Raw genomic sequence first — 14,040 nt, 5'->3', positions numbered from 1 at the left:
GGCCTGGGGATGTGGCTTGGTGGTTAATCACTGCTGGGTTCAATCCTTGGCCAAAACAAATAAACAAATGAAAAATGATTTGTGGACTCTTGTTATGTCTCAGTGGTAGAGCATTTGCCTAGCACATGTGAGGCACTGAGTTTGATCCTCAGCACTACATTAAAGTAAATCAATTTGGGCCTGGGGATGCGGTAGCATGCTCACCTGGCATGCATGGGCCCCATGTTCGATCCTCAACACCACATCCAAACAAAGATATTGTGTCCACCGAAAACTAAAAAATAAATATTAAAAATTTTCTCTCTCTCTCTCTCTCTAAAAAAAAAATTAAAGTAAATAAATGAAATAAAGAAAATGTCTCCATATACAACTAAAAATATTAAGAAAGGTAAAGTTTTGGATCTGATTCACTAAACTGCCATAAAAGTGTTAGAATATTCTAAAAATTATATTTTGGCATCTTTAGAATCACGGCATGTAAAATTCTTTTTATTTTAGAGAATTTTTTCATAGTATTCTATTAGGTTACTGGAAACCTCATTTTAAAAACATATTATTACATATGTATTTTTATGGAGTACATTATGGTAAGTCAGTACATGGATATAAATTGTAGTAATCAGATCATAGTAATAAGGATTTTCATCTTTTCAGCTGATAATGGTTTTTAATATTTGGAATTTTATTTTAAAACACAATTTAGGTTGATTTAACTAATAGTTCTGCTACTGGGTCAGAGAAGTACCTAAAGTGATTCCTCCATCCAGTTTTTGGTGCCCCTCACTGAACTCATTCCATGTGTCCTTTGCCTGCTCTTCCCATTCCATGCTGACCACCATTCCATTCTGTTCTACTATATTTACTTACTGCTTTCTACAAAAGAGTAGGAACATGTGCTGCTTGTCTTTCAGAACCAGGCATGTTTCTCTTAACATAAAGAAAGTCAAGGGCCACTTTTTGTTATGGTAAGATGCACGTAACAAGAAATTTGCTACTTTATCCTTTTTTTTATTCCAACAGCTTTGTTTTATTTGTTTGTTTTGCATTTACATGACAGTTGGTAATATTTTGACATATTATACATTCCTGGGTTGCAACCTAATACAATTTTGGTCCCATTCTCTGGTTGAATATTTTGGTTGTTTCTAAGAGTGCAGATCAGATTTATTCCCTCAAGAATTTATTTATTTTTGTTTCCAGCTGAATAACATTTCATGGTATGCCAAGGACATGTTTTGCTTTTACATTCATATGCTTTTGGGCATTGAGGCATTTCTGACGTGGGCTACAATTAATAATGCTACTTTGAGCACTAGTGTACATACGGTAACTTGAGTCCTTACATTCAGTTCTTTTTAAAAGATCAATAAGAGGACAATTGATGAATCAGGGGTAATTTGTGACAATAAATATGTCAATATTTATTGGGAAGAATACATCTCACTTAAGCACTTATTAAAACCTGCTGTATACTCTCAATGTGTTTTCAATGACTCACCCAGGCCATGAAGGTCCCACTTCATAACAATCACTTGCTGACACCAAGCAGATATGTTGGGCCCTTGTGTTAACTCAAAAAGTAAAGAATTGACATTATATAAATTTGTTATTCACTTATTCCAAAGTAACAGATTTAACCAAACATGCATATCTCCACATTAACTTCCTCCAGAGGGCATCTATTCTAGGCTATAATTTACTGTTCATAAGCCAGTTTATTGGCATATTAAGAAAACTTATCTGTCATCACTAGTTAAGTATGCGCTATCTTCACCCACAAAGATTTCAAAAAGTTAATGATTTGTTTTTCAGTGCAGATCAGCAGCATAGGACTGGTTGTGGCATAGCCATTGGCCACCATCATATGGATATGATAATAAACTGGGTCATTGTTCCCTGTAGTTCTTGAGGAGGAGAAGATGTTGTCCAAACAGTAAATGAGCACAAATAAACTCATGAGCAGCAGGATGGTCCAGGTGGCCCTCTGCACGGGGGATGCCTTTGGAGAAGGCCTGGTGTTTTGAAGGTGCTGGACGTGTCTCCTATGCCTGCACAGGAGGGCCACCATGTACCCACTTGAGAGGGCCATTAACCCTATGAAAAAGACATCCCGGAGTACACCTAATACAGAAAATAAATGCCTGAAGAAGTAACTCATTTGAACAATTTTGCAGGGTTCAGTAATAAACACAATCACATTTGAGGTCACATTGGGAATAGCATTAGAGGACAAGGAGAAGTGAGCACTCAAGGACATATAGAAGGCCCACAGGAAAACAAGGACACACAGGGTCTGCTGTGGGGATTTATGTTTGAACTTGGCCAAGCAGGAGCTTCTGGGGCTGAGGGTGATGGCCTGGAGGATACTCAGCAGGCAGGTGGCACAAATGGAGAAGCCCCTCAGAAACCTGTGCAAGTAGATCACCAATTTACACTTGATGTTATCCCAAAAATCCTGAGAAAGAGCAACATCTGTAGCTATGTACCCCAAAATTGTCATCATCCCTATGTGGACTAGGGCCAAGAGACCAATGATCAGGTCAGTGGGCTTGAGCCTGTGCTGGAGGAGGAATGTGAAGATGTGGAAGAGAAGGAGGATGGAGTTGGCTGAGATCCCGAGGCCAACTTCGGAGAAAAATGCATTTCTTATGCCAGTATAATCATAGAGTTTGTTGGTGATATTCATCTTTTGAGCAATGAATCACATAGTACATATCTTAGGAGAAAATGAAGAAAAGACTTTATTTTGAATAGTATAACACCCATTAATTTCAGCCTCTCCTGTTACCATCAGGACATGTGTGGATTCACCCCAACACACTCTTTTCTCACTTCAGCATTCAAGTCTCTCTGACACTCTCCAGGTGCCATTTTCTTGTTATTACCAAATCATGTCTGGATTGTGTAATGATTTTAGGGCTGTCATCTTTCCTATGCATTCAGAATTATAATGTGCTACTGAAAACAGTTCTAGTTTATAACATCATCTTGAAGCCTTAGGCATAGTGCCTTAATTGGTTTCTATCTTAATCTTCTCAATTCAGCCTCAAGTCCTTTTTGAAAATTGTACAATTATTGATGCGTTTAAATGGCAGGCTTGCATAATAATAGAGAATTCCAACTCTCTCAATAAATGAATCTTGATGGAGTAGTTGTATACCTGGTTATGTTATTTGAGTTTTATCTTTAGTCTGGTTTATTACCAGACCTAATATCTTTAATACATTAACCAAGCCAACATTAACAACTACACACTGTAAGACATGTTGTTTGAATATGAATTTAAAATCTACCATTTATTTCAAGTGTGATCTTCAGCAGTCTTTGATGCTTAACTCTTATCATCTCATCTATAAATATGAGCAGGCATATTACCTGAATTCAAGAGCTATTGTGTGTGCAAAAGGGTGAAGTACCAAATGTGGAAATGTTTTTAACATATAATAACATTAAGAAATATTAACTATTATTTTTAATTATGCGATTACTCACAGGTGACTGGAAAGACATTTCAGTTTTTTAATAATAACTACCTCTGTTACTGCCTCAAATGAGTTCCATAATTTTGGAACATTTTATCACTATCTGTAGAAAATTCTTTGGTGACATTTTAAGACTGTTTTTGAATCACCAGTGTACCTATATGTCTTATATATATATTATTATTATCACCAGAATAATTTTCCTAAGTTTTCCATGTCCAGTTATCAATTATTATTAGAAATATATTCTAATTTTTTCTACTCAGTCATCTGGAATCAGCTTGGTAATTAAAGTCACAGTGAAAGTGATTCTGAGTCATTCCATTGTAAAGTTTTCATTAAAGTACAAGAAATTGAACTTAGTCTGAAAGGAGGACCTTCAAAAGAGTTCAATTTGTCATCTCCTAGAGTAAAGAACTTTCAGTTCAGAGGCCAAGCATAAACTTGAGACAGAAAATTTGATGTTGATCTGCCAATGGAATATTTCCTATACAAGGCATGTTTGGGTTTTATTTCAAGTGTCTGAAATTGTAGGTATATATTTCAAATCATTTCCAGTCATATTTTAAAAAAGTAAATATCATTAGAAAATTATGCATGTGAGGCTAAATAATTTCATGACTCTTTAGAACATGATAATGTATAAGTCATATACTAAACATGGGTGCAGTGGGGCATGACTCTAAATCCAGCAGCTTGAGAGGCTGAGAAAGGACAATTTTAAGTTAAAAGGCAGCCTAAGCAGTGGCAAGGTGCTAAGCAACTCAGTAAGACCCTATCTCTAAATAAAATACAAAATATGGCTGGAGATGTTGCTTAGTGGTTAAATTCACCTGAGTTCAATTCCCAGTACTAAGAAAAGAAAAATACTAAGAAACAACAGAAGGTAAACATTCATGCCATGTATAAATCCAAGGTTATGTACATAATTGATTAAAACTGGAATGCTCTTGTTTGTTTTAATTTTTAATTGGAATATACCCTTTGTACTTGGATATGGGGCCCAGTATTACAATTCAACATATGTATATAGTGCTTTGGGATCAAAGTGTGTCAATTTCCATCTTCCCCAAAGTTCTCATTTTTATGTTGGAAACTTGCAAACACTTCTTTGGATACTTTAAGTTTTATAAGTAACTATTAAGGACTGTAATCACCCTATTGTGCTACAAGTCCTGGGCGACTTTTCTCTCTTAACTCTTTTTGGCACCCCACAACCAGCATTTATCTCATTTTCTAATCATAGATCTAGGAAGCTTTTCTTTTCACAGCTTCTGTGTGATCAACCTTTTCAGGTCCAATGCATGAGTTTCAGCATGCAATATTTGTGGAAAATGAAAACTCTGTACTACCATTAATGAAGGACAATATTTTCTCCAAGTAATGATCAGGTAAAGTGACAAAATTTTCTGCATTCACTCATTCAGTGTTTTGGGGTTGTTCTCATAATAAGTCCAGAAGAAAGATTAGAATATACAAATAAAATGTCCATATGTTTCCAAGCTTTTCTGAATTACATTTGATCATCAGTCCTACATTGTTTTATTTTGTGACATCAATGGATATACAAATGGCATATGCTCATTCCTATAAATTGATTTCATATAAGCCAAATAATTATGGGTACTTTTATGGTATAATTTTAAATATATTTACATTATCATGTGACAAATAACTTTTAAAATGTTTTAGGCCAGGGAGAGTATTCTGAGACAGGAGATTTCCAAGTTAAAACCCAGCCACAGTAGCTTAGCAAGGCCTTAAGCAACAAGTGAGACCCTGCCTCAAGATAAAAAAAAAAATGATTGGTGTTATGGCTCAGTGTTTAACATTAATGTGAGTTCAATTACCGGTACAGAAAAAAATAAAATTGCCCTCTTTCAACAACAATAAAAGAGTGTACTATGAAACAAAACAAAACAAAAAAATGCATTATGTGACATACAGGATCTGCTTTAAAATTATTTAAACATTTGAACCTTGTAAAAAACAAGCATGAATACACTCACTGAATGAAATGTTTTTATCACCTGTGTCTCAAGGCCATTGGGTGACATTAAGTTCAGTGTTACTGAGAAATCTGCAGTCCTCCAAACAGAAATAATGAAAAGCAGGAGTGTAGAGTGCCATGAGTTTGCAATCATACTAAAAAATGCATGGATTTTTTTGTTCATTGCCTTAAAGCCAGTGGAAACTTGTTTTCTGAAAGTGAATTTCTGTATTAGTAACAGGAAAGCTTAGACTCTTTCCTGATGTCTGCATGAATTCAAGGGACACAATTTGCTGTAATCCTAAACACAATTATTCTCTCTCCATATAGTGCCCAGAGAAACCCCAGAAAAATGCTTTTCTAGTCATCCTGCTGTCTCCAGTTTTGAACCACAATCATATCAGCAAATGCTGCATGTCAAGTCTATATGATTAAAATTATGTAAGTATATCACAGTGTTAATGTAAAGAATGTTCTATTGTATTGTCCACACTGATTAGCCATTGTTGTGGGAAAGCATCCTGGGGAATGAGAACCATTCATAAAGGGGAGCTAAAGAAAATTCTGTGGCACCAACCTTCCCTTCTCTGTTCCATCTCAATCACACCTGGCTCAGCACACCTTAGGTGATCAGGGGACAGAACACAAGCTTTTTGCCATCATTGGGGTGACCGGAGAACCCCTCCTCAATAAGGGTCTTAGGGTTGATGCTGCCAATTTGGTATCTTGATGCCCTCTTGTATCAGCACTAATATTGTACTTTATGCATTTGAGAAATCAAGCTGCCCCCAGACTCGACATTCTCTGGGGAAGGATGTATAAATCACAGTGACTATAACTTGAATTTCTGAAATAGGTCACCCTTGATGAATCCAAATCTGGTAAAAGGAAGAAAAATCTAAGTAAGTAGATGAGTAGAGCACATTACACATTTTTAAAAAAGAAATGTCTACAAATTACAGAACTTTCATTTGTTAGTGCTCATAATAAAGACTTGGGGACCCTCATGGTGAAGACTCCCTTTAACATCTAGATCATGGAAGCAGTCCTGTTAGACAATGTGCAGTCAACAATACCATGGGTGGCTCCTGATACATACATGATCATACACGTTCCCTCAAACTAGTGAGAACTGCTCAGGCGGTGGATATGAGCTGGAGGTCAGGACAGAAGTGAGAGAATTACAGGAGGAGAATACCCCTCTGCAAAACTCACTTCAAGTTTGCCCTCTTAGGATGTTCAAATTCCAGGGTGAAGGATTGAAGGGAGCACACATCTGTTCTCTCCTCTACAGTGTAAGCATCATCCTGCCTCTCTCTCAGGGATGAGATGACAGAGGAATCCTTTTACTTACTCACCTCTAAAGATTGCATGAATTTTTATAATTACACAGCTCCACTTCATTGTTGCAATCTTCCCCATCCTCCCTTCTATTCATTGAGTTAAGAATGGAAAAAAGGGGGATGAAGCAGGTGAGATTAATCCTGCTTCAAGCAATTGGGTTTGGAGCTGAGGTCAACGTAGGCAGCACTTTTTACCTTGTGGCAATTCTTGTGCTGGAAATCTATGAAGAGCACATGGAGAGATGACTGGCACCTCAGGGAGGGCAAAACCATTGCCCAGCAGATGTTAGTCCTGTGAGCACATCTGTGTGAGATACAGAGACTCTAGCAACATGATGAGCAAAACCCTGCACAAGGTTTTGGCAAATGAATGGCAGCTCTTTGTGAGAAATAGATATGAGAATCATCAGTTTACTTGTGAATTGTCAGAGTTGTAAAGGACAGCCTGGGATTCACAATTAGAGCTATGGGGTTTATATTACCCCATTTTAACTTTCACCTGAGAAAAGCCACTAGAAGTGAAAGTGTTCTTTTAAACTAAAGAAATAATAATCCTCAGAGGTGCTTCTTCACAGACCCCAAGCTGTCTGTCACTACTAGAAAACCCAAGCAGTCCTGCAGAAGAGTCCTTCTCCCTGATTGATGTAGTGATGGAAGATTCCAATCCTGCTTTCCTGCTCTACAGTGTTGGCTTTCCTGTCTGATTTTACCCTTTGAGTTTTAGTAACAAGAAAACGATACAGGTTGACATTAAGGTAGTCATGCTACAGATATGAAAAAGTGAGTTTTGGAAAAAAAATCTAAAATGTAGGTACTATTATCATGGTAGGGTGGGATTTGACTGACCTAAATGTTCCTCTAAACAAAATTAGATTCAACTGTTTCCAATCTAACAGAAATTTCAAAGGGTATTCCTCTATAGTGACCAAATCATAAAGGACTCATGAACACAATTATTCTTCCTCTAAACTATTCTGAATTATATTCCTGGGTGTTTTGGAGCCAGTAATGGGAAACGACCAGCATGTTCATTTGATTTTTTTAAATATTTAATGTATATTCAAAACTTATCATCATTGCCCTTTCCTAACTGATAGAGTACAGCATAGGGGAATTTTTAATTTGTGAAATTAAATTGAATGCAAAGACATACTGAAAAAGCTTAAGTATATATATTTAATACTAGTGTGAGTTTTCCTTCTACAAAATGAGGTTTTGAACATAGTACCTCATTTCCTTCTAAAGATTTTAAAAATTAAAATGATTCAAACTTTGAAAGTCATTTGCTGATTCTCTATTTGTTTATGCACATGACAGAAGCAAACGTATAGATACTAAAATGTCCAATTAAAACTTATGGCTCTCCTGATAATATATATATATATATATATATATATATATATATATATATATATATATATACCAGTAAATAATATAAAAAGACTCTAGAATAGATAAGTTGTCACTAGATATCACTAAATTACAAAAATAAATGGAAAAATTAAAATAACTAATTTTCTCTATGAGCAATTGAGTAACTTTAGGAGTATCTAAATTGAAGAAGCAAACATTCTTAGAAGAGAATATCCACATTGCACCATGAGAACACAGTCCTCTGGGCTCAGTAGGGCTGTTGAGCTGATGTCTCCTGCAGCTACCAGACACTTCACTAAAAGGCACAGATTCCCTCCTCCCACAGCTTTTCTAGGGCCACCCAAACACTAATTCTGTACCTGAGGATACAGAGGCACTTACCCAGATGGCTGAGGCTGGGAAGGACTCAGAGCAGTTGAGAAGCTCCGAAAGAGATGTGAGGTTTTAGGAAAGGTTGTCTTTAAGTCCTGTCTCTTCAGGGATGTAATTTTAATGTCTGCAAAGGTGACAAGATCCCACTGGAGGACACAGAACTGTGGCTTCCCCAGTGGAACATGTCCCCTGTCTCATAGTTTTACTTTCTTCTCTGGTGGATAACAACAGTCCTGGGAGAGCTGGGCCCCAAACTTTTCTCTAAGTTCCCTAAACACTTCAGGAGAGAGATCTTGATTGGGTTCATGTCTCCATCACATTGAGAAGCCCAGTTACACTCATTCTGATCCTGAGGTCAAATGAGTTCAAACCATTCCACAATTGACCATGCTTCTATTTTGGGGTGATGGATTCCTGGTACCCCTCATGGTTTCCCAATGGCTCTGAGGGTCCTCTCCCTACAATGTGTGATGGGCTCTTTCCCCCTGGTTTGTTCCTACATAGAGCACCCTGTTTCTGGGTACTGCTGGTTCTGTGTGCCTTCGTTTTCTGTTAGGCACAGGGTCTCTGTTCTAATGCTTAAGTCCTTGTTCCATCAGTCTGTCATGATATATATATTTTTTTCATCACAACTTTTAGTAATTTGAGTTTTTTCTCTCTTTGTTAGCTTGGCTAAGGGTTTCTCAATTTGGTTAATTTTTTCACAAACATTTTGTTTTTCAATTTGTTGAATTTTTTGTTTCAATTTTATTGATTTCAACTCTGATTTTAATTATTTTGCCTCCTACTGCTGTTGGTGTATATTTGTTCTTTTTTTCTAGGGCTTTGAGATACAATCTTATTTTTTTTTATTTGGCTGTTTTCTATTCTTTTAATGAATGAGCTCAATGCAATAAACTTTTCTCTTAGAACTGCCTTCATAGTGTCCCAGAAATTTTTATATGTTGTATCACTATTCTCATTTCTAAGTATTTTTTAAAATTTTATCTCTGATTTCTTTTGTCATCCATTGGTCATTCAATAGTGAATTATTTACTCTCCAGGTGTTAGAGTATGTACTATTTTTATTTTACATTTGATTTCTAATTTTTTCCATTATTATGATCTGATAAAATGTAGGTAGTATCTCTAGGTTTTTTTGTTTTTCTTTTTTTCTTTTTTTTGGTATTTGCTACTGTTTGCTTTGTGGCGTAACATATGGATCCATGTGCTGCTGAGAAGAAAGTGTGTTTGCTTGTTGATGGAGGGAATATTCTATATATGTCTGTAACTCAACATATTGATTGAATTATTGATTTTTATAGTTTCTTTGTTTATTTTTTTTTGGGGAAGATCTATCCAGTGGCGAGAGAGATGTATAAAAGTCACCTAGTGTTATTGTGTTGTGTTGTGGTCTTTTTTGTTCTTGTATTTGAGAAGGGTTTGTTTGACATAGATGCCCCATTTTTTCAAACATAGATATTTTATGATTGTTATGTCTTGTTGAAGCATGAATTCCTTAAGCAGTATGAAATCTCCTTCTTTATCGCTTTTCACTAGCTTTGGTTTGAAATCCACTTTTCTGTTATGAGGATGGAAAAACCCTGCTTATTTACATGATGCATGTGAGTGGTGTGCTTTTATCAACCCTTTCAGCTTAAATCTGTGGATTTCTTTTCCTGTGTGATGAATATTTTGAAGGCAACATTGTTGGGTTTTTAAAATCCAATATGTCAGTGTATGTCTTTTTATAATTTTTTTTAGTTGTCAATAGATCTTTATTTTATTTATTTATATGTGGTGCTGAGAATCCAAACCAGAGCTTCACATATGGTAGGCACTGAGACAGAATCCCAGACACAGTCTATGTATTTTAATTGATGAGTTTAGACCATTTACATTTAGGGTTATTATTATCATATGATTTGTATTCCTGGATATTTTGGTTCATTTTTGTTTTTTAACTTGATTTGGTTTCTCTTTGACTTGCCTTTACTTTAATGTGTTTCTGCCTTTGCTAATTTTCTTTGTTGTTTTTCATTTCCTCCACCTGGAATATTTTACTGAGCATGCTCTTTAGTGTGGGCTTTCTTACTGTGAATTCTTTTAACTTTTGTTCATCATGAAAGGTTTTTTTTAAATTTCATCATCAAATTTGAAGCTTAATTTTGCTGAATATAAGAGTCTTAGTTGGCATCCTTTTTATTTTCCAGAGCTTTGTATATGTTATTCCAAAATCTCCTGGCTTTGAGGGTCTGGGTTGAAAAACCTGTTGAGATCCATATTGGTCTCCCCCTATATGTCATCTGATTCCTCTCTCATGACCTTTAAGAGTTTATTCTTATTCTGCATGCTAGGCATTTTTATTATAATGTACCTTGGTATAGATCTGTTTCAATTTTTTACATTTGGTATCCTATAAGCCTCTTGTATTTGGTTTTCCAATTCATCCTTCATGTTTTAGAAATTTTCTGATATTATCTCGTTAAAGAGATTGTGCATTCCTCTGGTTTGAAATTCTGTTCCTTCCTATATCCCAATAACTCTTAGATTTGGTCTTTTGATGCTATCCCATAATTCTTGGATGTTCTGTTCATAATTTATTAAGATCTTCACTGTGTGGTGAAGTATATAATTTTCCAGATTATATACTGTGTCTTTATTATCTGATGTTCTATCTTCCAAATTATCTAGTATGTTTGTGATGCTTTCTATGGAGTTTAGTATTTGGTTTACTGTTTCCATCATTTCAAGGATTTCTGAGTTTCTTTTTTCTTTTCAGAACCTCTATCTCTTTCTTGAAGTAACCTTTTGCTACCTGTATTTGCTCCCTTATCTCTTTGTTGGAGTGATCAATTTTTTCCTGTATTTGCTCTAAAAAATGAGGTCATTCTGAAATTTATCCATCACTTTAAGTATGTATATTATGAACTCTTTCTCTGACATTTCATTGACTGTGCTGTCCTTGGATTTTGTTATCATAGTATCCTGGTTTGTTTGGTGCACTTTGTTTCCTTGGTTTTTCATGTTGTCTATGCGTCTTCCTTTCCTGCAGTGAGGATCCTTGCAGATTATCTGTACCTCACCTTGGTGTTGGGCTTCCAGACCCTGGTGGTGTCTCATGATGGATGCTACTGCAACTACAGTGGTGGCAACAGTGGAGGTAACTCAAGAGAGCAATGGGTGACCCAAGATGAATTCAAACTCTTACAGAGATGGGGCTGAAAGTGCGGGCTTTACAGTGGCTTTGGTTGCCTGTTCTGATGCAGCTGCTCTTAGGCCCTGTCTTTCATCACAGGTGGTAGCTACTATGTGTTGAGGGCCATGTCTCCAGATGGAGGTAGGTTAGGCCTGGCATCCCAGGTGGATCAAGGGTTGGACCTGCACTTAACCTGATCCTGGATTCCCCCACACGTTAGAGCAGGTTATTTTCAGCTTGGACCTGAGCTATGGCATGTTTCTACCTGTTGGCTGCTGGGTGAATCCAGGCCACCTGGGCCAGGGCTCCCACACAGGTCAGCAAAGGTGGTCCAAGATCCAGGTTTTGTCTCCTTGGTTTTCTCCATTAATATTCTGATTTCAGTGTTGTTCAATTTTGTTTTAAATTGTATCATTCTTTTTCTGTTGCTTACTTTGGATTTAAATTGCTTTTCTTCTTCTGATTTCCTAAAGTAGGGGTTTAGACGATTGAGTTTAGATTTCCTTTTCCAAAATATACATTGAGTTCCAAAAATTTACTGTTACTGATTTTACTGTATATCACAATTTTGATAGATTACTTTTCCATTTTCTTTCAGCTAACATTCTTTCTTGATTTGTATTGCTTTATGCCTTATTCAGAAGAATAAACTCCCCAAGTGTTTCGGGGAGTTGCCCATTGTCTCTCTGCTTTCTATCTTAAGTAAATTAGGGTCCTAGAGTGAGTATCACATTATGATTTGTTTAAAGTTTTGGGTAAGGCATGTTTCATGACCTCGTCTTTTAGGATGTGGTCTGATTTGCTGGATTTTTCTTGCAAACTTGAATGTGTGTCCTGACCTTGTTGGAAGAAGTAATGTGTAAAGGTCAATTAGATCCAGTTGATTGGTGGCACTGGTGAATTTAACAGTGTCTTTACTTATGTTCTGCCTGCTGAATCTGTTCATTCCCAATGAATGGGTGTTGAAATCTCCAGTTATGATATACATAATATTGTTTCTCATTACAATTTTATCCATTTTTCACTCTTGTATATTTATATCTTTTGAGGAATGACCCCTTTGTCATTATGTGATGAGCTCTTGGTCCCCAATAATTCTCTTGCTCAAAAATATGTTTTATTGAAATTAATATAGGTACTTCCACTCTTTTAATTAATGTGAGCATTTTATGTGTCTATCCACCCCTTTACTTTTGATCAAGGTGTTATTATATTTAAAGTAATTTTATCATAAACAGCAGATAGTTTGTTCTCATTTTTCAGCACCTTATGGAAACTTCTAAATTTTAATATTTTTAGGGAAACATTGGTCAGGCTGTGAATGTAGCTCAGTGTTGGAGAACTTACTTAGCATGCATAAAATCAGGGGTCATCAATCCCCAATACCACACACATACACACATACACACAAAACATAAACATATATCTCTAAAATTCTTATAAACACTTGAATTAATATTTTCTACAGATGCTATTTTGATTTCATTGGTTTGGTATTCAATACTTTCCCTGCCTTATGTAATCTAGTTGCTCCATTTACACTATTGCATGTGTCATTTTTTTGTCAAATATTTTTGGATTATGTTTTGTAGCAGAGATTAAACCCAGGGCCACTTTACCACTATACCACATCTCCAGCCGTTTTAAGATTTTTTTTTTTAATTTGACACAGGATCTCAGCAAGTTACTTAGGCCCTTAATAAGTTGCTGAGGCTGTCCTCCACATAGTGATCCTTTTGCCTCAGCCTCCAGAGTTATTGGGATTACAGGCATGTGCCACTGCACCTGGTGCAAATACAGTTTTTTCAACTTATTTTACTAGTTGTCAAGGAATTTGAAATATATATTTATAATAAATCCTAGCCCACTTCCAGATAACCACCTATTTTAGAAGTACTGCCAGTATCTGCTGTGTTGCTATCATTCATCTTACTTAGCCAGTTAGCATTGCATCAATCAATACCATGTGGCTATTTTATTTTTATTCTGGATAAACTGATTCCTTAGTGTTTTCCCCCAATTTCACTGTAATGTACTAAGACATTGTTTTCTTTGTTCTAAATAGACTTCTTCAGATTCACATCATCAGGTTTGGTAAATTTGTCCATTATTTTCTCCTAGTATTCCCTGATTTTGGTTCCTTCCTGTGGTTTTAATGACAGATATTTCAGAATAATTAATAGGCCACTTATGTACATTTCACTTTTAAACATTTTCTTATAACTCTCTCTGAGTTTTGTTACTTTTTGACTTGCTTTGAGGTATCTTGGAGACTTATTCTGCAGTGTCTAGTCTTCCCCC

General features: G+C 36.0%; 1 protein-coding gene across 1 annotated transcript; it reads right to left on the bottom strand.

Annotated features, from left to right (window-relative positions):
• Positions 1 to 1,753: 1,753 nt before the first annotated feature.
• Positions 1,754 to 2,686, bottom strand: LOC106145537 (vomeronasal type-1 receptor 90-like). The gene has a single exon (XM_078027822.1). It carries the CDS (start codon positions 2,684 to 2,686, stop codon positions 1,754 to 1,756), a length of 933 nt encoding a protein of 310 aa, XP_077883948.1.
• Between the last annotated feature and the right edge of the window lie 11,354 nt (positions 2,687 to 14,040).

The sequence above is a fragment of the Ictidomys tridecemlineatus genome, chromosome 11 (assembly GCF_052094955.1).
Source record: "Ictidomys tridecemlineatus isolate mIctTri1 chromosome 11, mIctTri1.hap1, whole genome shotgun sequence".
Taxonomy (NCBI): domain Eukaryota; kingdom Metazoa; phylum Chordata; class Mammalia; order Rodentia; family Sciuridae; genus Ictidomys; species Ictidomys tridecemlineatus.
Note: the sequence above shows the minus strand (reverse complement) of the source record. Positions and strands in the feature narration are given on the sequence as shown.